The 26,335-nt window shown below is 39.3% G+C and overlaps 1 protein-coding gene across 1 annotated transcript in view; it reads left to right on the top strand.

The window, feature by feature from the left end:
- Positions 1-26,335, top strand: part of sema4ba (sema domain, immunoglobulin domain (Ig), transmembrane domain (TM) and short cytoplasmic domain, (semaphorin) 4Ba) — a gene marked incomplete in the record, with an annotated part of 45,651 nt that overhangs the window by 11,421 nt on the left and 7,895 nt on the right. Inside the window, 8 exon segments of the mRNA XM_014003542.1 lie at positions 9,758-10,118; positions 18,382-18,542; positions 18,718-18,780; positions 20,449-20,547; positions 21,024-21,135; positions 22,274-22,390; positions 22,614-22,771; positions 25,490-25,671. Coding sequence (XP_013858996.1) covers positions 10,016-10,118; positions 18,382-18,542; positions 18,718-18,780; positions 20,449-20,547; positions 21,024-21,135; positions 22,274-22,390; positions 22,614-22,771; positions 25,490-25,671 — 995 coding nt within the window.

The following is a 26,335-nucleotide window of genomic DNA, read 5'->3' as shown; positions in this document are numbered from 1 at the left end:
CTGAAGGAACAGCCAGTTCCCCAGGAGAACACTCATCTTTTCTTCTAACKTAAGAGGAAAAGATGAAAGCTTTCCATCTAAATGACAAAAAAGGGGTTTCCTATATGTATTGTAGTTTAGAGTTTATCATTTTGATAATAGATTATGTAATAAAAAGAACTGAGCAGAGTAAGGAGGTTAGGTTTTAAAGAGAACATCTTCCAGTAAGAAGAAGCTTAAGGCTTGTAAAACTTCCAACACGTCATCTGATAGGTTGAGGGTTACGATGTGCTTCGTAAACTAGAGCTTCTCTGGTATGTGATTGAAAAGCGGGCATCCTGAACCCTTTATCAGGTCTCACCAGAGCCGGCTCATGGCATAGGCGAACTAGGCAGTCGCCTAGAGCACCATCTCCTGGAGGGGCGCCGAACTGCAGAAGAAAAAGAGTAATTATTTGTAATCCCTGGTTGTAACTCTGCTCAGCGCTCCTTTCAATTAGCTTTGTCTTAAAAAAAACTATAATGAAATATTACAGGAAAAATACTCGTCCTGCTCCGACACTCTGATGGGGGAAGGGCTAGTGGTGCCTCTCAGGTAGCGGTTCGTGTTGACAAACTCAATAACAACAAGTCTGTATTTTGTTGTCCCATACATGTCAACCTCTTTGGATGTTTACCTGTATAAAAAGCCTCAAAAATCCATAAAATTTGCAAAAAAATCCATGCAACTCGCACCCGCTGCGAAGCAGGAGGAAAGGAGAGCGGAAAAAGTTCAAAATTTATTTCTATCGGCAGAACAGGTTGGAAGATGGCTATTTAATGTTATTTATTGTTTTTTAAATCATCCTACAGGCTCTGACATGTTAGATAAATTTGAAAATGAGGTTTTGAAAAAATCCGTAAGACTTGAAAAAATCCGTGAGTTTTCTCTATACGCCCGTATACCTGCAAAATGACATAAAATCCTTTTAATTATGGACAATCTGTACAAGTTGACAWGTATGTTGTTATTTATTTGCTTTAAAGTTTACCATAGTACCTTAMACTGTCAAACTTAGTTTTAGGGGTTTTAATTGAGGTGGGTGGGACATATTTCGGGGGTGGGGGGTCGGGGTGCTCTTCAACTCGCCTAGGGCACCAAAATGGCTAGAGCCAGCACTGGGTCTCACGCAGTGATGGATGTGTGCAGCTCTCTGCTCGGCGGCCTACAGCCCGAGCTTCTCTTTAAGCCTCTAAGCTACTAAAACGCGTGYAGCTCCTTTCTGCGGGCATCAAGAGAGGACAGCCACGCCGCTTTGTTTCCAGCTTTTCATGGATGCCACACCAGCCTAATCGATTTCAGAGAGTGTAAATGTGTCACCGCCCTTCTGCTGATTGAATGCTCTCTGAATTAACATGAGGGGGGGAATCAACCAGCACAGCGATWCTTTAATAGTTGATTTGACCACATAAATGTTAGGAAGTTTGACTTGGCTTTTCCATTTTATCTGCTGAACAATTGGGGAAAATTGACATAAATGAGAAAAAGTGAGCTTTTTTCATGGAAAAAACATTGTAAGATTGCTGTTTTATTTAGAGAGAGAGAGAGAGAGAGAGAGAGAGAGAGAGAGAGAGAGAGAGAGAGAGAGAGAGAGAGAGAGAGAGAGAGAGAGAGAGAGAGAGAATTATAATAATATAAATGAAAATATATTTCTTATGTTAGATTGTTTCAGGAAGGTAAAACGACATCAAGTTAAAGTTTACAGTAATATATGAGTGGTATTTAATATAATATTGCCACCGAACTACATCCTTATCTTCCTTTTATTGTGTATAACATGATTTATTTTAGGGTTATTATTGACAGTAGCAGTAAACAAGAACAAACACAAAGTGCTAGGTTATTACGCTGTCATCTTCATAGTCAACATCTTTATTTAGGAAACGCAGAGACAGTTTTTTTTTTAATATTCTCAAACAAGTGGAGACATTTGAAATGGGACTGAATGTTTCAACAGGCCTGACCTACTTTCAGCAGGCAGGACTGAAACAGCTCTTCACCTGTGTGTGGCAGCAACCAAAGGCCTGCGTTATAACACACAGCTGGACTTTGCATCTTAAAACCTGCGTCTTTTACAATGAGAGTAATGAACTCCATGCATTTACTGGACTGACTTGATACAATATTGAGCAGAGTGCAAACGGTTACTAATGATAAACGTTCATAAAGCATTTAGAAAAGTCATCTTTAGAATGAGGCAATATGATGAACATGAAAGGGTTGGATCACTTGCTCTGGTTTGTTTTCAGGTAAAGCATTTAATGTAAATATTTCTTTGTAGCATAAAAAGTTACCATGTTGTGTTTTCTCACCAAAATGTCCAAGTTMAACCATAAAATGTGTTATTTCACCYTAAATCAATAGCAYAGCTTTTTTTWAAACAATAATCATCTTGAACAACCTCAGTGTGGAAAAATAAAGTTTATTTATGAGCAGGCTAAGAAGGACCAAGGGGAATTTGTTTGTTTTGCAGTTTCATAACAACTTTCCTTTACATTATGTAGAGATTAACGTTGTTTTCTTGAGTTTTTTTTGCCTTTATTCTCTTCAACGTCAGTCACRCCTGCAGCACATCTCTCAGCTGTTTCATCTCAGTAATCATTCCTCCTCTGTTTCTCTGTCTGTTTTTAATTTATTTTACATTTTGTCTTGTTCCCTACTGGTTTGTTGAGCTCCTGCCTTGTTTTATCAGATGTCATGCCTTTTCCTTTATTAAAGGGGCATTTCTTTTAAAGCCCATCTATGTTCTGACACTTTACGCGGTTTTTACAAAGCTATTCTGGCAGAGATGTGATAATATTCCTGCTGAATGTGCCCCAGGCTTTAATTTTAGGCTACAGCTAGCTGCCGTTGCTGCTATTTATACTTGCAAAACTCTATGTGCATAGTAAGACTGGTGCTGGTGTAAAGAAGTCATGAGCTGCAGTGAAAAGTTTGTGATTGGAGTTTTAAAAAAATGAACAATCAATTTTGGGCTTGACCCTGCTCAGGCTAGACCAAATAACAAAAAATAAATAAAATGGTGAATCTGGTCACATGTATAATCCAATCTGAGCTACCTACAACAGGTAAGATATTCATTGTTCATAGCCTACTTGCAGGACTTCAAAACATCTGAACTATCCCTTTAGGCAGTTAAATAAAGACAGCTTGCAGAGCACTTTGCCTCAGCYTTGCATGCTTGTGCCTTTTCACCAACTGTTAGGATATCATGTGACACAGATAAAATTCAGAAGAATCCCCTTTTGATTTTTTTTCCTGGKTTACATGACACCCGAGATGATCCGAAAGTGGACCTGCAGAGTTGTCCTCGTTAACATGTAACATGCTCGAAATTCTCAAAGAAAGAAGACTAATTATAGCAGGCAATGTACATATCTGTGTCTGTCTGTTAGCAAAATATCTTATGGAGAGATTCTGATGAAACTCTCACTGGATGTGCATCTACAGTTGATAAACTTTTGGACTGATTCAAGATGGCTGTTATAGTTGGCGAACACAATAAACCGGCTATAATTCAGTCATTTTTACAGATATTGAACTGAAACTTGACAAGGTGATAGCTGAGACTCTCCTCTAACAAACTGCTAACAGACGTCACATAAGTGTGAGCATTTCAGCATAAACATGAGCAAAAGTCCGAGTATAAACATGAGGTTTCCCAGTGAAGGGCGGGACTGCAGTAGAAAAGGCTGGTGATAATAGGCCACTCCACCAAGATCAACAGGGCAGGCTCCTTCGCAAAAAGTGGATCAGCTTACACTCTTTTATTCTTTTTTTTTTTTTTTGTTAAAACCTGAAAAGGCTGAATAGAGGAAAAAAAGGGAACGATTTCTGCAAACTTCTGCTCCTTCCCTCGGGGCCCTGAAGGGTTTATTGGTGACAACATGTTGGTAATTTAAAGCCAGGTTAAACTCCGTCAGATGTGTGTTGATGGGAGATTTGGCTGCGGTGCACAGAACATTAGGTACAAAGCCAAGAGAGGCTAAAAGGTTCTCAGATATTTCTAAAGATCTCACTGCATCACTTGGGTGAGATTAGCCGCTCTCAGGTCTTCGTAAAGATTTAAACGCAGAACTTTGATGAGGAGGTGATAAGCAGCTAACTGTTCTGTCTTCACCCCCCTTTAGCTTTTTGACAGACTTTTCTTCCCGTCACCGACTTCCCGCTGATTTTTTTTTCATGGTGTTTGGCATTAATTGCGCTAACAGACCCAGTAGCTCCACTTGACATTTCATCAGCAGAAGTCGTCTGCGCGTTCCACATCTGTTATGGAAATCGGTGCAGAGGAGAAATTGAATGAAATGGAATATCATTTCTTCTTTCTATTATTTTTTGATGATTAAAGAACTTGTATGGAGACGTGATGAAATGCGCTCACCCCACTTTCACAGCCATATATTACACTAATCTGTCGCTACGTTCTCAGCTTCTTTTAGCTTCATATTTGATGCTGGAGAAATTCAGCACTTTTTGACCTGCTGTCACAAAACCCCAAAGGAGAGGCGAGCTTGATGATGACTTAAACTCCCCCGAAACCTCAAGTTCAAAATGTCCCTTATCTTTGCGCAATAGTTTATTAAGATTTTAATTAGCCAATTAAAAGTTGTTAGCAAAAAAGCATATAGTCATAATTACAGCTGTATGGTTCACTCTGAGATGAATGAGCCCTTAATTATTCTGAACTGGGTCTGGGGACCGGGTTTAAAATGGGTCAACCAGGAAACAGAGAGTATTTTTTGACATCTAATCAGACATGCAGGCATTTTTTTTTATTAAACATTTACTGGAGAATGAATTCTGCTGCAGCTGTTATTTGTCAACTGAGTGCTAAGTTTGTAGCTTTCATCGAGAGCTTTACAACATCCGAAGGCGAATGCTTCAAACCGTGCGCTGCTGGATGACTAAAACTTCATCCATGATTAAAAGAATAAGTGCAGTTACATATTTATTATGATCACGTATTTTGAAATACTGAATTATTGAAGATTTTTTTGCATGAACTTGAGCTTAATTACTGATCTTGTTGCGGAGAGTAACTGCAGACACCTTGAAAAAGGAAACACATTGCAGGAAACTGACAGTAACAATGGATGACAGTTAAARCAAAAGTAGAAACGAGACGTCTTTTTGTTGACTTTGGAGAAGTCTCAGTTGTGAAATCTTAAACTCCTAAAAGTCCTGTCAAACAAACGTTTTAGACAACTTATGCCAGCGTGTGAAATTTGTGTCCAACATGCTGAAATACACTGATAAAATTAACTGTACTGCTAACGAGTTGAACAAATGAACCTGTTTAACATAAGACTTATCCACGACTTACACTTAACATACAAAATGCAGAAGAAAACAAAAATTAAAATAAATAAAAATAACAACACTGCACAGCTAGATGTGATGTGAGGAGGTCAAACTGACTGTTTACCAGAGATATTAGTAAAGTTTGCATAATGTAAACTAGTATTACCTGGGATCACAAGTATCTACAACTGTTTTCTGGATAAAAGTTAGAAAAGCGCTGCTGTAGATTGAGCAAACACATTATTGCCTGCCTTCATCTTTTAACAGTAAGCAGTAATATTAACAATCAGCTTTGAAAATTAAGAATAAAACGTTCCGGCAGGCAAAAATCATCCAGTGCCAAAAAAATTCCCAAAAAATGAAGTTGCGTTTCTAAAGTTTGTCTAAAAGAAGAGCAGGAGAGAAGACTTTGTTTTTTTATTTTACCACTTGAGGTTTCAGTCTCACATAAAACAAACAGTTTGAAGACTGAGTGAGACTCTCTGTAGATGCAGGTTTGTTCAAAGAGCCGTTCATAAGTTGTGTTGTGCCAGTAAAACTGGAGAAAAGCATGCATCCATTCAGAAACAATTAGCTACACAAACAGGAAGTCAGAGCGGGGAGATCAATTTTAATTGAATTGACTCCTGAAATCATCGAGTGGCTCTAACTGGAGCGACTTTTCTCTCAGTCACGTGTAGTAGGTCAGGAGGTCGAAGTGGGAGGGGCTTACCGTGGTGGGGGTTGAAGGCTACATGTGGAAACATGTAACCTGGGGCGGGACATAGGTGTGCCGTGTGCGTACAGGTGGCTTCGTGTAAAGACAGAGCATGCTGGGAGATCATATTTATCAGCCGCGCTCGGCTTGCAGGGGCCCTGACCTGCACTACAACTCTGGAAAAGCTCATGGATGGACCACCTGTTCCTGCAGAGCTGCTATTTATAAAAGCCTCGGTCTTAGAAGTGGGGCTTTCATGGGCCAGTTGAGTCAGTCAGTGATATAGATGTATATAAATAGTGGTTTTATACCAGCAGCTTTGTTACAGGAAACAACTGGCATGAATGATGGGAAATTCCCGGTTTAGTCAAATATAAAAGTTACTTCCTCTTTTGTGAAACACTCTACTGTTGCAGTAAAGTTTTGATTGCACGGGGGAGATCAATTTTAAAGGTTCAAAGTCCTTTTTTGTCACAGTTTTAGTAATTTATCACCATAAATGGAGCTTTTTCTGCATTTTTTCTGCTGTCATTTCAACTACATGTGGTAATAAATCACTCCTTCTGTTGTGACAATTTCCCATCCTGTTCCCAGAAGAATATTTTCCTACCTGGTTTAACGGTCTTTGCCCCTCCTCAGCTAATTATGGACTGTCGGGGTTCTTTCTTTTTTTTTTAAGTTTTACTGTGATTTGATGGTCTGTTGAGCTCAAACTGATGAGTTGCATTAGAGGAGCGCTAAAACTTACCAGTGCATCAGGAATTTAGTAATAATATAAGGTGCGTTCAGTTGTTCAGAAAAAACAAATCTATTGATTTATCATTATTGACAGCTGCCGTAAAGCAAAAAAGCAGGCAACTCTTTGCTTATATGTGTCTGTTAGCAAAAAGTCTCAGGAACCAGTGGATCAACTTTAATAAAACTATCAGAACGTAATCATTGAAATTACATCTACAACTGATTACCTTTTGGAGTCAAGATGATGCAGGATGACCGCCATAGCTAATAAATTGTATAAAACAGAAAAAGAGCTACAACTTAGTCAGTTTTACAGATATTGAGCTAAAATTTGGTGTGGTAGTAGCTGAGACTCATCCACATCTCTTATTTAATCCATGCACAATGTGCATGATATTTCCTTAAAACTTTGGCATTAATCATTCGATCCAACTAAGTGTGTCTGTTAGCAAAATATCTAATGAACTACTGATCAGATTTCAATGCAAATCGCAGAAACTAATCATTTTGTGTCTATCTTCAACTGATTAACATTTGGAGTCAACATGATTTAAGGTGACCTCCACAGCTAATCAACCTTAGCAAATAAAAAACCAGCGATAACTCAGTCTGTTTTATAGATATTGAGTAAAAATTTGGTGTGGTAGTAGCTGAGACTAATTCACATTTCATGTCCAGATCTTTACACATTGTGTGAGATATTTCCTTAAAAATATTGACATTAATTGTTAAAGTCAACCATGTTAGCAAAATATCAAATAAACAACGGATCAGATTTTGAGGAAAACTCTCACAAAATAATCTTTTAATGTGCATCAATCATTTTTAGGGTCAACGGGATTAAGGATGGCCAATTCAGCACAGTGATCTTAGCAAACACAAAAATAGATCGAATTTATTCTGTTTTACTGAGCGCAGAGTTGACCAAAATGGCTATAACTCAACATCAGCTGATTTTAGTCYAAAGCTTTGACATCAAAGGTGGCGGGAGCTATGGCTTCCATCAAAGAATGCCTTTATTTGATRTCCCTTTTTGCCAAATAATAGAGTAAATCAGTCCAACTGAACTGTTTGTGTTGAGATGATGAGGGTGAAAGTGTAACGCAGAGAGTTTCAGACTGAGGAGATCACAAGCAGGGAGACAGAGGAGCACACTGTCATGTCTGTGTTGGAGGCTGAAAGGGATGATTCAGTTTCCTGCGTGATGCAGGAGCGAGCGGCGAGGTGCGGCGCTGCATATAGATGCCTCTGCCGTCTGAGGCGCCCTTGTTCTCGCGCRCTCCGAGTTTCTCGACGCACCTCATCGCGGGTCGCACAAACCCAGGCTTAATGATGTCTCTGTGGTTTGCAGTTCAAGTGTTTTACAATGAATTCTTCCACACAAAGGGCCGTAATGATGCACCTTTGGTCGTCCTGCTTGTCTCTCATGYGTTTCACTCTGCTGATTAACTTCCACAAACAGCATTTATCCAAAGTCCTTTGAAAGCTGGAGATTTAYCAATAAGACTGTCCTAACAGACCCTTATAGTTTCTCCTGGTTGTGTGCCACTCTGCTGCAGAAGTAGTGATCATCACCACAGCCGTGCTGTCCAAACCCCTTCCTTCTCCCTCATATTGGGAGAGGTCTCTGTAACGAGCGTCCGACTGCTCATTGACTAAGAGTCAAGATTCCCCCAGATGGAAACCAGGAATAGCTTCACTGACTGCTTTCTGCTATCGATCCCGGTACCTCACGTGAAACAAAATCTGCTGTGAGTTGCTTTCGAAGAGCGTCTTGTGGTGAGAGTAATGGAGCGTTTGGGACGCCCCACTGAGTTTCCCATTACGCCTCAATAAGTTTAGGTAGCTGACTTTAATGAATTGGCCAAAAACTCCATTACTGGAATAATAAACATCTTCTGGTTTTTCGGTTGAGGTTTTTGATCTTCGTCTTGACACTGAATGGAAAATAAAAACGTTCTTATTGTTTGTGATGACAGCACTTCTGTTTAAATACTTGCAGTGTTGCGGAGTTGTGGTGAGTAGCTGCCATCTTGAAATCTGAACTATAGATCCAATAGAGTATTCACACTGACTGGGCCTTCCAGTTTAAATTTACAACTTGTAAGTGGGATATTCCCACTTCYCAGTACAACTGGGCTGCAGCTAAAGTAACCTACATCTCCTAAATCGCATGTAGATTATTTTACATGCAAAATTATTTCATCCCACCACTATGTGGAGGTGCACAGGGTGCAAAAGTAGCCAGAAACAGCAAAAACTCATCAACCTACATTTAGCCACATTTTCACCGGCTAACCTAACAGCTACTCTTGAACCCAGTGCACTTCCACCTAGTGGTAGGAAGCAGTTCTTTATGTGGGTAAAATGATCAACATGCAATACGGGTGATGTAATTTAAGATCAATGCTGACTTTAAAGCAGAACATTCTTATTTTATGACATTAATGCATGTTTGAAGCTCTCGCGGGCCACATAAAATGCTGTGGTGGGCCAGATTTGATCTCACAGTGCAAGTGATCRCAATGATTTGCACATACTTCCTTCTTGTGCAGGAAACTACACTTAAGTTTGACTGACATTGGGCTAAAAAAGCACAAACTTTATTTAGGATATAAAAACAAGTATATTAGCATGTTTGCCAAAAATAATGTGTTAATATGTCGTCAGGAAAGAAAGATCTATTTTTTAGATCTACTCACTCTACGAAAGCAAAGCAGTTTAAAAAAACTGAATAAAGAGTTATACTGTAGATGTGACCAGTGACCTCACAGGACTTATGTCTGACTTTGAAGCCTCCCGGAGTATTCAAATTTACATACTGTTAAAATGTTTATGGGTTCTCCTCTTTAAATATAAAAAATGTTAAATACTTTCCACAAAAACGAGTGAAATCTTCACATGGATTAATTTTTTCCCCTGTACAATCAAATTAATATCCAGTGCTGTAATAATCCATGCATTTAGCTCATTTTGAACTAATATAATGTTTTTTCTTCACAGATTTCTGCTGAGACCCTGTGGTGTCRGTCCACACATGGAGGCTGACCGGAGGGGTTTCTCTGGTTCCCTCTGAGGTCCCGGATTCTCTCCAGAGTCGCCACATCGAAGGAGTGCTCTAACCTCATAGCAGCTCACTCTCTGGCCTTCCATTTAAAGTGTCTCGGCCTAAGAAAAAATTAAATTAAAATAAATAAAAAAAACTCCATGAGTTTCCACAAAAACCTGAAAGGTGAATAGAGCGAGCTGGCAGGTGGAGGCATGTGGACCACGAGCATGGCTTGGCTCTGTCTCCTTCTTGTTGCTCACCTTCATACAGCCGTCACAGAAAATGATGTCACTCCACGTCTCACCTTCTCCTACAGTAAGTCTCGTCTTCACGACCTTTACTTCTCTTAGACTTCTTTTTTTATTATGTTTTTGGACTTCTCTAGAGTCACATTGTTATCCCTAAATCTGCAGGAGTTCAGATTCATCAAGCCACCATTTCTCAGTTCTGGCCTGTGTTGAGCTTTGAGGGCGCCTGCGGCTCCAGCTGTGGTTTTAACGGATCCTTTTTTTGCGTGAACTCCAGCACATGGCCAGCTGTCAGTCACAAGCTGTTTTTTYTCTCTCTCTCTCTCTCTTTTAAGCGTCTCTTGTTGCTTTAAAGCTTGCCAGAGGTAAAACTACATCCACCTCTGAACTTCTCAATGGTTAGCAGCAGCGGCAGCGTTCTTCTCCATTTTTCTTCAGCGCTCTAAAAAGAAAAAAAAAATCAAAAAACCCGTCTCTCCTCATTTGATGCAGAAAATCACATGTTCCGTGTAGAGCCGCGATGATTTACTTGGGCTTTTTTAAATCCACCGTTGCATCGGAGCGGCTCTGTTCAAACCGTCCAGGTCGGACACAATAATTAGAAAATGTACAGACTTGTTTTGTTGTTGGACGAACTCTCTCAGGCACTCTGAGTTATTGCTCTTATGTAATGTGCCTTTTTCATGCGTCTGCTTGCAGAATAGTTCGGAGCTTATCAAATTTATTGTAGCATCTTTGCAGCTAGATTTATGTTCCCTCCTCAGGTCATCAGCAGCAGGTATTCCCTTTTTTTTAGCACTTATTTGATTGTCGTGAACTGGCACATTTGATAAGACAAGTTGGATGTGAGCATCTGTTGTGATTTAAGTATCTCCATGGAAATGAAGCACAATGAGAGATTATGGAATGAGCCCAGGCTTTCAGCGAATCAACCGACTCACGGTCAGGCTTCATTAGAGTCACGTCAGGAAGGATTTTGTTGACAGATCTCTTTTTTTTATTCTTCTTAAAGGTTCTTTGTTTCAGTTGGAGGCTGGTTTGTGTCATGGTTGAGCCGTGTGGCCTGTCTGAGCTTGCACCTTCTCGGATGTTGGATTCTTTTTTTTCCTCCATGAACATAATAATCTGTCTCTCCTCCCAGCTTCAGCGCAGCTCTGTAGCGCGGCCCTGCTCCTTGAGCGTTTCACAACAACACACATCATCAATCACTCACTGAAAAGACGCTTTACACACATCTCTGCTCTGGTGCAAAAAGGTTTGCTTTTAGGGCGTGCGGTCGGCGTTAAACACGACCATAAACAGGTATGAATCACACAGAACACTAGTCTTTGTTATATAAACTAAAGTATGCAAGACATGCTATGTTGCTTTTTTAACTTTGTCATTTTTTTTGTAAGATTAATGGAGAAAAACCTGCTCTGACTCTAACCACTGATGTTTTGCAGGAGATAAAGTTTTAACCCACTCATAAAATTGAGCAAGTTTATTAGTTTTTCTAAAGWCCTGGTGTTAGATCCAATTCTGATTCCTTTTACTGAGATTCTGTGGAAACGTTCTGAACAACAGAATAATATAMTTCCTACATACTTCATACAAACTTAAGCCCCGCGGGCCAAACACGGCCAGTCCTACAGCTTTGTCCGGCCCAGGAGAAAATATTTAAACATTAAATTATGACAGATCAAGTATTTATTTCTTCCTTGTCTTCAACAATGCAAAAGTAATGCAAACTTCTCACAGCAGTTATAATCAGCTGTGACACCAAGAACATTAACCTTTGAGCTTGATGTGATCATGCAACGAAGTACATATGTAAAACTGGTCATAAACTTTTTGTTTAAATAACTCTTAACCTCAGCTCACATTATTACAGGATGGATTAATAAAAATAACTAACTAACTAACTWAACTATTAAATGAAAAACTGATTATAAAGAGCTAGGTATAAAATTGAAATGCTAATCTGATCGCTTTTAAAATCATTAAATCGTGTTTGCTCTAAATTTAACAAAATCTGTCTTTAGACATACAGTTGCTATTTCTACATTTAAAAAATGTTACATTACTTTTGACAACTATGGTAATTTGTTTTAATTTTCAATAATAAGTGGTCAAAATTTACACTTGATTAGGACCTCATCTTTTTAGGTTGGGGCCCTATGCAAGTTTGACTCTCCTTTGTYAAAGTTCATAAAACTGCTGTTTCATAAACTGATACGTCATCATTACAGGGATTATTTACATTAAATCCATCTGTAATAAATGCATCAGATAACTGTCATTTCTGTCGCAGCCTGAGGCTTTTTTAGCAGGATTATTGTAATATTTCTCTTAGATTAACTGTATGATGTGAACTTCAATCTGTATAATTTAAAGTTAGCATGAAACACTTTGAAATCCTTGAGACTGAAGTTGAATTTCAAGCTTGGATTATTTATTATTAGGTTCATTCTTTGTATGAAAACTAAAATTAGGCTCATTGTTTCTAACCTTTCCACAGACCTCCAATGAACGTTGAGTCCCAAAATATGAAGACTGCCTAAAAGACATTAKTGTTCAGCAGTTTCATGTTGAAACTTCAGCTACATTTGATGGAGGTCAGCAGACTCTGGTTAGCTTGCGTGCCGCGGTCGCATCACTTCTGCTTCCCTGACGTTTTCCAGCCTTCCGCAGAAAAGCTTTGTCACATTGTGTATACAGTTTCACAACAAAATGCAGAACTACAGCCCCTCAGGGACGTGAACTTTGTGCAGCAGCAGCAGCCCGTCTTGTCTTGTTGCGGTTTCCTGCAGCCTCCGTCCCGTCAGAGCGCCACGGACCGCGGCGGTTGAAACTTCTGCAGCGTTCGCAGGTCARAGCTCGGGGCCGGCTCGTCTTCATCCGGCGACATTTCTCGCAGACTAACGTCCCCTCCTCYTGCCTCTCGCTGCTCTGGTCCCTGCCTCCGCCTTAATGAAGAGGGTAATCTGCCATGAATAATGAATGGGGACTTGTATGTGTTATGGTGTGAACACTTGTCTGGTTCTCATTATGCGCCTATCAGGACGGATCACTGGGGTTTCAGGGAGTAAAACATCTGCCTTTCTCTTGGCTCTTTGTTCGAGGCTTTAACACGGACCACGCTGAAGGGTTTTCACGTGTTGGACCACCTTTTTTTTAAAAAAGGCGCAGCTATAAGCCCTGTTGATCTCCTCAGCTACAAAAGGAGAAAGACATTTTGAATTATTTAAAAGTTGTCATGTCCACATGAGAATCTGCCGCCCTGAAGTAACTCAGAAYGACAAGTGATACAACTTTTTAAGGCCGTGTCTGAAGGACTTCTAGAACTTGAAACACAAAATTTCAGAAAAACAAAGAAACAAATCAGTGACTGTTGTAAAAATGCAGTTTTTGATTCACCAAACTTCTTATTTCATTCGGTGTGATGACAGCATCTGTCTTAAAGTGAAGATTTGATAATCGAGGGACAAAAATGACTTTATTTTAATGGTAAGATTTCTTGCTTTCTTTTATTATTAATCAACTGATTCAATATGTTTGGGTTTTCAATTCAGTTTTTTTTTTTCAGTATTAGCTACACACTTTCTTCTGCCCCTAAGTGTCTGCAACGTTTACCCCAAATTGATTTATTGTCTCTCTGAGAAGAGTCTGTTCCTGAACCACCTGAAATACCTTTTTAACAGCCCAAATGTTTCTGCTTTTACTTCATGACACGACCATAAAACATATTAAATCRTGACACCTCAAAACAAAGAGTCTGTTTTAGGTTTTTCTTTACTTTTCAACCAAATTCTACCTTTTTTTCCTGATCTATTTTCTTTTTGGAGTTCATAAAAATGAATAACAAATGTGTAAAGTGTGAATGCTAACGCTAAGATGGGCACAGTTTGGTAAATTAGAAAATAGCATTGTGTTTGGATTATCAATCCGCATAAACCACCTTTAAACTGAGGTGACACGTTTTTATTCTGAGTGGCCATTTATTCCGATTATGTCCATGTAAACAAACTGTAGCTGCTGACAGGAAGTGGTGAGTAACATGCACGTCTTCAAGAGATGTTACTTAACTCAGCATTTTTAYTCTCTAAATGAATGAAGTCTGCTTTATCAGCACTCTCATGAGAAAGCCACCATTCTGAGTTGAGAAATACAACTTTTTTTTTTTTTGCAAATTACAAGAGGAAAGAGTTGTAAAATGTTTACAGATTAACCAGCTTCCTGGTGTTCCACACTATAAAACTGAAGCTCATTAATACTGATCCCTGCTGTCTGAATTACCCTCAGCGATGGCACTCCTCGAGTCATTCAGAACGAGCACAAATCTCTTACTAACAGTTTACCAACAYAAACAGCCGGCCTGCAGCTTCCTTTAAATCATTTGGGCCGAGCCGCTCCACCAGTTGRCTTTAATGCTCTCCAGATGCTTCGSCCTTCTGTCCTGCAGCTCTCCACACAATCACCCATTCAGCCGCGGCTCCACAATAGCTAGTTTTGGTGATAATCTAGTTATCGTTTAAGTGCGGGCTCTTTTTTTCTGTTTTGATCATACAGACTATGCAACCAACGCTACAGTTTGACCCCTGCTGACACTGCGGCTTCCTGTCTCGGTGCTCTCTGCTTCATTAGCTGAAAGGCTTGCTGTGTTGCACTACAGCAGAGTTTAGGGTTAAATTTGTGTCTCTGCATGTTCGTTTCTTTTAAATAAAAAGGTATGTTTGACCTTGTTTAAAACGCAACTCTTACTTCTGAAGCTCTATTATTTGTGAGCGYTCATTGAGAATGTGGGTCGTGTTTGTGGTCAGAGGACTGGAAACGAGACATCTGGCATTCTTTAAAGATGATCTATGGTAAAATTTTCGGAGACGGGGCAGTTTTTTTCAGGGTCCCTTTCTAGTGACAGAGCAAATTGATTACTTTTGACAATTATTTACTGTAGAATCTGTGTTTGCTAAGAAGAAGCTGAAACCGTCAAAAAGAGGGTTTTTATGGTCATTTTTACAGTTTTAGTCCTTAGAGCAGGAAGAAGTGATTAAAGAAGATTTGCTTCATATGTCTCTTCAAAGAAAACTATTTGGATCCATGTCAGTAAAAGACAAAAATACTTTACACTTCCCTTCCAGGAGGGGATGTTCTGCGCTTTTATTATTATTATTTTGACTCATCAGTAATAATGTTGGATTCTTTTAAGCTCAACATAATTAATTTCTTCCCTAAACAGATTAGCAAGTCAGTCTGAGGCCATTTAGCAGAGTCGTTTGCAGGAATTACTTTTAATAACATAATAACGGCTGCRATGGTGTATTGCTTACAGCTGTCAGAGGTTGAACCAAAGTGGATGCAGTTCATGTGGTTATAAAAAAAAAAGGGGTCACGGCTGAAGTGCTTTAACCACACAGAGCTGCAGGATCAGAGGTTTCTTATCRGCGGCGTGATGAGGTGTGACACCTCCAGCTCCGCCCGCCGGCTTCAGCCGGACAGAAGGTTGTTTCTTTATGACTTTGTGTAAGGATGTGATGTCAGGAAAGGTTTTAAAATTGTTCTAAAATCCCAAAGAAATTAAAACAGATGGGAAAAACGGGGTGTTTTTTTCTTTGCTGGAGTGTTTTTAAGATGAAAATCCTCTGACTTCAGCTTTTATTCCGACTTTTTCCTGCAATAGAAACTAATTCTGGGTAAAACTGATGTATTCTACAGGCAGTGGACGTCTTTGACTCAGAGAGTGTTCATAGGAGGGAGATAGGGGGACAAGTCATGATAATTTGTCCCTCTGCCCTCCCATATTACTTCCAATATTACACAGCTCATAGCTAAGCATGCTAACAAGTGATAGCAGGATAACCAGGCTGTTTTATTTCCATATGTCCACCGAATTCCTGGTTACATTCATTTTATCTTCTTGAACCGTGACGTGCACGTCTAAATTTTGTGCCCTTCCTTTTGGAAAAAAGACAAAAAAAAAAGCTGCAACGATTATTTCTGCCACAAACACAAGCTGCAACACMGATGTTACCATTTGTGGAGCTGAACTGTCATGAAAAGTACCACAAATTTTTTTTTTAATTAAAAAAAGGGAGTGAAGGAGAGTTTAGATGTTTTTGTCCTGTTGTGACAGAAACTGTCCACGTATTAGTGTTAATTAGATATTTTTACATAAAATGAATGCATTTTAAGAAATTAAAAGCGTCTTTGATGCAGACTTTCCAGTGCAGTGATGTTTTAGTGCACTTTGAACAATGCTTCTCCCTGAAATAATGAAAGTAAAGCTCAGCCCAGTTGGCTCCTGCATCTCCTTAATGATGCCCAAACCCTGGTCCCATTGTTCCTCTGTCCACTGTGCTTTATACGTTTGACTCCAGACAATCATTTTGCAGATATCTCTCCTCAGGAAAATTGATCAGAGCTTTTGTTTCGGTTCAATCGTCGGCCTCTGCGTGTCTCTGTCCATAAATCATACATGGTTAAACTTGCCAAAGGTTTGTTTGTGTGTATATGTGTATGTGTGTGTGTGTGTGTGTKKGGGGGGGGGGGGGGGGTACGGTACCAACGTGAGAGCAGCAGTCCATTTATCCTGCAGAGACAGCGGTCCCGGTGGGTTGGTGTGCAGAACGGAGAGCGGAGCCTCTTGTGGTTTTACAGACAGATTTAGGTACAAAACGCTCCGCGGTTGCTGTGGCAAAGGACCGCTATTAGCATGTTGTTTTCCCGAGGGAGAGGAAGTCTCTTAACCTGCTGCGGCACTGAGATGAGGTTATCTTAGGTCATCCTGACTGCACTTTCTAATCAGCTCTACCTGAGCTCCATTAGTTTGAAAGTGTCGTCGTTCCACCAGCATGTGTGGGTTTTAGCCCAGGTTCTGTCTGCTCAACTTTCTTCTCCATCAGGTCAGGTCAGGTGACAACACTGTTTTGCACGTTTTCCAGCTCGCAGTGGAGGTGGTCAATAAGAGCACCTTTATTAAGTAATTATTAATGGTTTATAAATCAGACATTTATTAATTTGCCAAGATGTTACAAAGAATTAACCTCTTAAGCCACACACCCTCAGCACTGGGGGCAAAACTGATTTTTTTCTATTTTGCTACATTTAGTTTTATGGTTTCCATGAGTTTATTTTTTCAGCCTTACAGCATTCATGACGTTTTTAAAAGTTTAATGCAAGCTTGTCGTTTTGTGCACTACGCATTGCAAACTATGAAAGCAAACATAAAAAAGGCTATTCTGAATTATATCAAATGGTGCCGTTTAAAACTGTTTCCTAGTTTTACAGATAAGCAGTTCAGAAAAAATGTGGGCATGCACTCAATGTAAACAATGCACTTTTTTCCGCATACTTTACTCAACAAGTCTAGTATAAACACTTACCAACGCATGAGAACAGTTGGATTTCTTAATCACAAATGACTCTTCCACAAACGTTGTTGTTGTTGACCTGCTTAACTTCAGCTGTTTCTGTAGGTAAACAAACACACGGTGCTGGCAGCCGTCCACAAATTCTGCTCACAAATGAATAGTCAGCAGCTGTTATTATTTTTTTCTTTTTTTAACTGGTCTCGTTGATATTGCAGTGAGAACATTTAGTAAATAACACAGCTTTAAAAGTACTGAAGTAAGAAATTAAAAGAATAAATGTAAAAGTGTTGTGTTTCTGAGTCTGTATGTTTCAGCTTCTCACTTTAGCTGGAACTCCCACAAAGTGTTTGTGTTTATGCTAAATTTGCAACAGTTTCTTCTTCCTTTTTTTTTATTAATTTCAATTAAAAAATACTTAGTATCCCCCTGCCACTCCAGTAAATATTCAGTCCCAAATGCATTAGTAAAAAGATTTTCCTTTTCATGTAATGTTAGCAGTTCCAAAGTTAAATAAACAAATCTTTTGATCTGTTATTCCCCCCCGCCCGAGTCATCACGTTTTAGGGTCAGAGGTCCTGAATCACAGCTTCAGTCATGTCAAGTTTCCATTGGCTCGCTGCTGTTTGTGCCGACGTGCAGTTAGAGGAAAAACTGTTCAAGCTGGGTCTGCAGGCAGCTGCAGAACTCAGACACATGTGGGCCTGCAGAGCAACAGCAGCAGAGATTAGGAGACGTGATAATTTCACCTTTACCTCATTCACTGATTATAGTTTACGTCAATGCTTATGTCATAAAACAAATAACTGCTTGTCAGTTTCAGCTTTTTATTCTATAAAAACAGAGAACAAAAAAAGCATTTTCAAAATCCATGTTTGCACATTCGAGCAGTTGATTCTGCAACAATGTATGTATTGAACTGAATGATGTTCACTAATCATTTGGGACGGACCCATTAATATTTTATGTTCYTTTTCCGTTCAGATGCAAAGGAAAGAACGACCAGAAGCTTCTCAGCCAGCGGGGTCTTCAACTTTACCTCCCTCCTTCTCAGCAGTGAAGACAACATGCTGTATGTGGGCGCCCGGGAGGTTCTCGTTGCTCTCAACCTCTCTGATATCAGCGCCGCCAAACTACAGAGAAATGTAAGAGCTGGAGCTTTAAACAGCTCTTTCATTTAGACTGAATAGATATTATTAGTTATTTGAATTCTTAGGCAGTTTAGTCATAAATACAATACAATACCTAAAGTCCAATGTGAGTTTATTATTCAGAGTTTTATAGTGTTCTTGTTTTTTTTTTCCTCTCTCTCTCCTGCAGCTAACTTGGAAAACTCCAGAGACGAAGAGAGAGGAGTGCAGTTTCAAAGGCAAAGATCTTCAGGCGAGTCACCTGCTGGTTTAAAGAACCTGGWCTCACATCATGAGTTCAGGCTTGCTTTTTCTGTTGGATCATTTAGAAAACAGAACATTTCCTGTCTTCCATTTTAAAACAATGGATTTTTCCCTTCCTGTCAAGGACTCTTTTCCTCCATTATACCCTTTCTTTTGTCACATTACTCACTCGCAGTCAAGTACTTTTCTAACTCTGAAGCACTTTAGCACCAGGAGCTGGAGCTGTTTTCAAAGTATGCAGTTAAAAAAATGCTTAAAAATGTTTTTTTTTTTTTAGATGGGCAATTAAAATATTAAATGAATATCTTCCTTGTTGTGGAAGGCTTGATGGCTTGGATGCTTCAGTTCTGAAGGACTGACGTGTTGTTTTCCTGGACAAAACAACCCAAGTCTAAACATTTTTCTCAGTGCTTTAGCCTACTTGTCATTGTTTTTGGTGATAAGTCGCAAACACGAGTTTCCAAAATGCCTCAAAACAATTCTTCATTTAGTTTCCAAGAGTCAGAAGATGTGAGAAACTTGAGAGGATTTTGCAACTTATGAAGCCAAATTACGAGTGAGTAAAGTGTTGCAACAAAACTGAGACAAAATTAGGAAACTTGGTGACCAAGCTGCAATAAACATATTTGCCTGATATTTACAGGAATTTCATGCAAAAGTTGCGATTTCTACAAAGTTACGTAAACAACAGGGGTGCAACGATACAGAAAATTCACGATTTGGTTCGGTACTTTAGTGTCACGGTTCAGTATATTTTTGATACGAAAAAAAGAGACATTTCCATGCCCTTTATAACTTGTAATTTATTTAAATTAATTATGAACATTAGTTAAACGTCAAATGAACAGTTTTTTAATTAAATGTTGCTGAAACAGCGAGTTCCTCGGTGGATCTGCGCTCGACAGTGCAGCCTAGGTGGAGTAGTTGAACACAGATCCAATGATCCTTTAACACAGAGCATCTTCAGAAGACAAGCTGATAAAATAAATTTTAGAAATCTGTATTGTTTGATACATAGTGTGTATTGAACGGTTCAATACAGATACATGTACTGTTGTGGCCCTAGTAAACAAGCGCCGTTATACTCTGAGTCCAAGCAAAAACGCACAAATGTTCTTTTACAGTTTTGTCTCTAAACAATCACAGACCAGTGAGAGACAGATGTTAAAAATTTACATCAGGACCGTTCAACTGGCAGCTTGGGGGTCAGATCCAGCCCAAAGGTGACTTCTGTCCAGCCTGCCAATTAAGCCCCCCGACCCAAAAAAATTTTTGCTTAATTATTTTATTTGCTTAATTTGAAATTCCAATTCAAAATTCAGTGCAATAAAATAAACAAATTTAACACTTATTTCCCATAATGGAGTGTTTTCCGTACCGTTGTTATTATTAGTTGAATAGCCCATCATCACCTTTGCACTACATAGTTATTTCAGCAAAAAGTATTTAACAGCAGCTATCTTCTTTGACCTTAGCTCATAACATCTCCAGAACCCCACTTCTAACACATTTCCCACAAAGCATTTTTGCTTTTCCTTATCTTTTTTTCCCCTGCCTTTTTTTAAGTAAGATGCAAACAAATATTTTTTTTCATGTTTCATGTGAAGATAATTACAAGTAATTTCATAAAATTCTCATTTTTGTGTTTTTGCTACAGAAGGATTGTTTCAACTACATCAAGATCTTACTGCGTATGAACAGCACTCATCTGTACGTGTGTGGAACGTATGCCTTCAGCCCCATCTGTGCCTACATTGTGAGTCTCCACAGAAAAATCTGTGACAGTGACCAGAGCTCGTTCATGGTTTGTTTTTTGTGAGGGTCAAAAGTTGATTACCCCTACGATGAACTTTTTTCTTCTCCTGAAATTTCTTTTATTTGATTCCAGAGGAAGGAGAACGCCACTCCCTGCCTCTCAACTCCATTAGCAGTCTGTCTCACGCAAATACAATATCAGCGCATTATTTTGTTATCCCGGTGCTCGCAGGGAAAGAATCAAAATATTTAATGCATCTAATCGGATTACATCAAAATCAATCTGGTTTTCAGTCCATTTCTGGAAATCTTTTAAAGCCTTTTAAGATCAATGCATAAAAACAAACAGATGACCTGTGCTTCAACTTTAACCAAAGACAAAAACCAGACCATCTTCTTTTTCCCCACAGCCTGACTGTCAGCTCAGCTGTAATCTAAGTCACGTTGTCACATCTAGTGTGTGTGTGTGTCCTTCAGAAAACCTCTGACTTCTCCTTTGCCAAAAGCAACGCTGGTGAGATTTGGACAGAGGATGGACGCAGCCGCTGCCCGTTCAACCCTGAGTACAAGTCGACGGCCATCATGGCTGGTAGGTCTGAGAGGTTTGATGGTTAGGTTTTATGTYCACGCTGTGTTGAAGATGAGGAGCAGTGCAGTAAGTCTGTGAAGATGATGAACTCATAAACACCCCCCCCAAATCTGAAAATGTTAGCACGTTGTGTAAAACATAAAAATAAAATGGAATCTATTGATTTACAAACCTCCATAAACCAGTATTACATTTACAATGAGCTCACCGCGAAGCATCGCCGTCTTTTAATAATGGAGCGTTTAGGAGCTGGGGAGATAATTTCTTGAGGTTTTGGAGAGAAATATTGTCCCGTTCTTAAATTAGATCGGMTTCTAGCTGTTCAACAATCCTTGTTCATTTTAGCCTGATTTTTGGATCAGTTGATCTCAAACCTGTTTATACTTTCATCATGGACAGATGCATAAGCTGCCCATGCCAGAGGCACTAATGCACCCCCATACCATCAGAGAGGCAGGCTTTTGAACTGTGCACTGATAACAAACTGGATGGTCCCTCTCCTCCTTAGTACAGAGACCGTGCGGTTTCCAAAAATAATTTTACATTTCAATACAGATATATTTTTTGAATAGAGCTTTAATTATTCAACATTTGCAGATGGCGTGATATTCTTGAGTCCACCCAGTGATGTCCAGAACAGAATCCAGTACTGACTTGAAGGAACATTACTCTGATATTGTTCCACTATTTTTAAAGACAGATGAACTGCTGTCAATCTTTACTTCCCTAAAAATTCACATTTTATATCCAGTTCTTATGGACTTGTTGCAAGTACACTAAGAAGTTGCAAAATCCTCCCTCAGCTGTTTTTTTTTTTTTGTACCATTTACTTTTACATTGTTTCTCCTGTCCCATTTTTATTTGGGATGTGTTGTCATAAAAGTCTAAATGTTTCTAGAAAATCATACAATTGGCTTAATTTACATATTTGATATGTCTACTATGTTCAAGTGTGAAGAAAATATGGGTTTATAGGATTTGCTAATAACTGCATTCTGTTCTTGTTTCTATGTTTTCCACAATGTCACAACGTTTTTTTTGGAATTGGTGTTGAACAAATTGCAACATAGCTTTTACATTTTGTTGCAGCTCGTGATACATTTTGTGACAATGCTTTGCCTTCGTCTCTTTGCTGCAGGTGGAGAGCTTTATGCCGGCACCGTCAGTAATTTCCAAGGGAATGAACCCATCATTTACAAGAGTCTGAGCCAAGGCACTGCTCTGAAAACGGAAAACTCTCTCAACTGGCTTCAAGGTACTGGACTGAAAAACAAAGATTTTTCTGACATGAGCCTTTCCGTGTATGAGTTGCCATCTAATCTTAGACCGGATTAATGTCAGCTTTAGTGTGTTGTTTGTCTACATTATAACACCATGAGAGTGTTTACCTGTGATCTGTGTTGTGAGAGGATTCCATTCAGCAGTAGGGATGTCAGTTCCCGGATAGCGGCGTGATAGTATTGTTACTTTCCTTTCAGACCCGGCCTTTGTTGGCTCTGCTTACATACAGGAGAGCCTGCCCAAGGGCAACCTCGTGGGCGACGACGATAAGATTTACTTCTTCTTCAGCGAAGCGGGGAAGGAGTTTGATTTCTTTGACAACACCGTCGTGTCACGCATCGCTCGTGTGTGTAAGGTGAGTGATGCCAGATAGTCCACAGACGCCGTAGAGAAGTCTCCCCCTACAGCATCTATACAAGTCTCGTTTGTTTGGTTTCCTCTTTCCTGTGTGTTTGTGCTTCTACAGATGCACACGTCGTCTTCTGAAAGCTGATTTCAGCTTAAATGCGTAGCTCATAGATTAGAAAACGTTTCGCTCTTATCTGTCCATTTTGTTTGAGTCTTTGTTTCCAAATCCTCTCTCTTAGCTCTWAACAAATATTTGTYCGCAGATCTGGATTTAGAAACCAGSCAGAACTGCTCRGATTCAAATGGACTAAGTTGATTTTTATTTTTTTAACTTCCTGAAAAAAAGCTTACTTCACAGGATATTTGTCTAATTACCTTGTAACTCAGTCAAACTTACAGATATTTAGCTAAAGTTTGGTGTGGTAGTAGCTGAGAGTCATGTTCAACACACACTTTGAGCTCTAACTCTTTTTTTGCTCGTGCAAAAACGTCATTTACAAATTTGAACCTATACAGTTTTATCTGCAGCTATTTTTATCAGAAGATGATCATAGAATAGCATAGAATAGAATAGAATAGAATAGAATAGAATAGAATAGAATAGAATAGAATAGAATAGAATAGAATAGAATAGAATAGAATAGAATAGGCTTTATTGTTTTGCACCAGAGTACATTGGAATTTGGGTTTGCTTCCTCGAGTGAAAAAGTAAAACCGTATAAAAAGTAAAAACAGTATAAAAGGTAAAAACAGACTACATGGCATAAGAAGGACACATTTAAACAGGATTATTGTACAAAAAAAGTAATAATTTCAAGGTTAAAAACACTCCAGATGTGCAACATAATAGAGGGCAGCCCACGATCTTCTGCTTGATGACTCAATTTGCTGTTTTGGGACAAAACTGTGGGAGATATTAATTTCTCCAAGGAACACTCCTTTTATTTAAGAGTGACAAATACGAGTTACCAGACGGAAGACGTGTTGTGAAACAAACCCAGTTGTGAATCAGGAGTTTGTTTCACCATCAGTGGGTGAATTGTCTTCGTCTTTTCACACCAAACACTCTACCTAACAGATTCATGTAAATACTGACTCATGTAGCTCTTTGTAGGCTGAGGTTTTCACATATGGGTAAATTAAAATTGCTCAGTATGAATTATTCTAGTATAATTACCCATGAGTAAATTAGCAATGTGCCTCGAACAGAAGTTAAATGAAACTGTATCGGGCAATAACGCAAATACTCAGTAAATGGTCCTGTTTGTTGATGATGATCGAATTAATCACTGATTTCAGAGTAAATACTGAGTCATGCACCTCATAGAGGGCTGGAGTTAAATGATCACGTTTGACTTTCTGTGTACTTTTTGTTGTGTATATTAGGGTACTTTAGCTCTGAATCAGAAGGATAAACAATGTTTTTTTTCTCCCTGTCTGGAACAAACAAATCAAAACATGTTCTCATCTAAAGCTTGTTCTCAGAAAGCGGACATTACTGTCGGCCATGTTTGTGGCTTTTAGAACAAGGCCTGCTTTTACAAGCGATTAATGAATGCATTTTACTTCAATTATTCTGCAGTCAGTTTAGGCTCAGAGTGGCATTAAATTACAAAACTAGGCTTAGCCAGAAGGACAAGAGAATATGTATGTTCCTCATTATCTGTCTGGGTTTTCTACAAGAAGTAATTGCTTCAGAAGCTCAGTATTGGTCACGTGTCACTGCTGCAGTGAGGTTACACTGAAGAAGACTGAGCTCAGGTTTTACATCTTTAGTATTATTRGCAACTCAAATACATTTTGTCCCTTATCTGTGTGTGTTCTAGCAATTGTAACCTTGTAATATACAAACTTGTGAGGACCCACTATTCCTTAAGAGGCCCAAAGCCCGGGAGCGAAGGGTGAGGGACAAGGGGGCGACTTTAGTTTAGTTCAGTAACAGTTGACATCAACTAAATTCAAGATGGTGACCATAACACAAAAAGACCTAAATGGAGCTAAAGTTTGAAGTGGTAGAGTCATTTTCCACAAACACACACAGGTCTGACCAAAGTGGCAGCATTCCTTCAATGAATGCTAGGTCTCTTTTTTTTTAATCTGATCAGCACGTCATTAAATCRCTGCCCTGTCATTTTGCTGGATCCGTGTGGTCATTCAGTCTGAGCTCCTCTGTGTAASATAATCTGTTTTAAACACATCTCATACAAGCACTTTCACTCTGAGGCTTAAAGATGTCCTCCCAATTTGTGCCGATATATCTCGCCACTCAATCTGTGTAAGCTAAATTAGTCCTCGTGTCAGCGGGGGGTCCCTCGTGCCCCTCGGAGCTCTTTAAAGGCTCGTGCCACAGGCGCTGGATCACAGCAGTGATGTCGGTGAAAAACGTAACAGTTAGGGGCAATGATCCCCACCCCCTTCATTAAAAAGCACTTGCCTTCTTCTGGGCCCTTAGTTTATTGTTTCCATGACCTAGAAGTGTTCTGCCTCGGGGTGTATCTGTCTGACAAACGTGGGCACATTTGTTTTCATCATGGAAAAGATGAAGAACATTTAGCATATGCCGTGTTTTTTTTTATCTTTCATGATGTGAAACAAGCCTGTCAGACGCCATGACATCAAACATGTTAATTAAACAGTGTACCGTATATAATAAAGTCTATATTTGGTCATCTTGCACCCTCTACTGGTTTTGTGTTCAACTGGCTCCACACCTCTGACGCTGCAGGGTGACGTCGGCGGTGAGAGGGTGCTGCAGAAGAAGTGGACCACTTTCCTGAAGGCGCAGCTCTTGTGCTCGCTGCCCGATGACGGCTTTCCCTTCAACATAATCCAAGACATGTTTGTGCTCACGCCAAGCCCGGAGGACTGGAAGAACACGGTGTTTTATGGAGTCTTTACGTCTCAGTGGTGAGAACCAAGATTTCCTGTTTTCATAAATGCATCAAATAGATAAAGGGATCATGTTTATTATTATATTAGATACATGATAAATGAAGTTTTGAAGGTGATGGCTTCAAAATAGATAACATATGCTGCTTACAACTTTGTTTCCGAAATAAATTTTTCACACATTTTTTTTAACAGAATTTGGGATTAATTTACAAAACTTTCCTTTTTTACTGAAAGGTTGGAAATTTTAAACCATAAATGCTACATAGAAGATGGGTTTGACTTTTTAAAAAGACTCAAATTTTGTTGATTTCTTTCAAATTTTAAAAATCCCACAGCAATGTTATAAATCATCTTATTTTAAAGCTGTAAAACATATCATCCAGAGCTGGAGACTAAGAAGACAGATGCTGGTCAAGCCATAACAACAAAGCTCAGAGTGTGCGTCGTGATTAAATCAACCAAATCACATTTTAGCTCAAGATCTGTAAAACGGAAGAAGTTGCCGTCATTTTTGTGATTTCTGAGATCGGATGGGTGTGGCAGCCGTCTTTAATTGGGGTGGCTCCAAAGGTTAATCAGTTACAGATGAAGTTTCATTAAAATTCATGCAGTAGTTTATGAGATATTTTAAACACACACACACACACACACACACACACACACACACACACACACACAC

Source organism: Austrofundulus limnaeus, unplaced genomic scaffold (genome assembly GCF_001266775.1).
Source record: "Austrofundulus limnaeus strain Quisiro unplaced genomic scaffold, Austrofundulus_limnaeus-1.0 Scaffold19, whole genome shotgun sequence".
NCBI classification, from domain to species: Eukaryota; Metazoa; Chordata; class Actinopteri; order Cyprinodontiformes; family Rivulidae; genus Austrofundulus; species Austrofundulus limnaeus.
The sequence above is the reverse complement of the archived record's forward strand: the minus strand, read 5'-3'. Positions and strand labels throughout refer to the sequence as shown.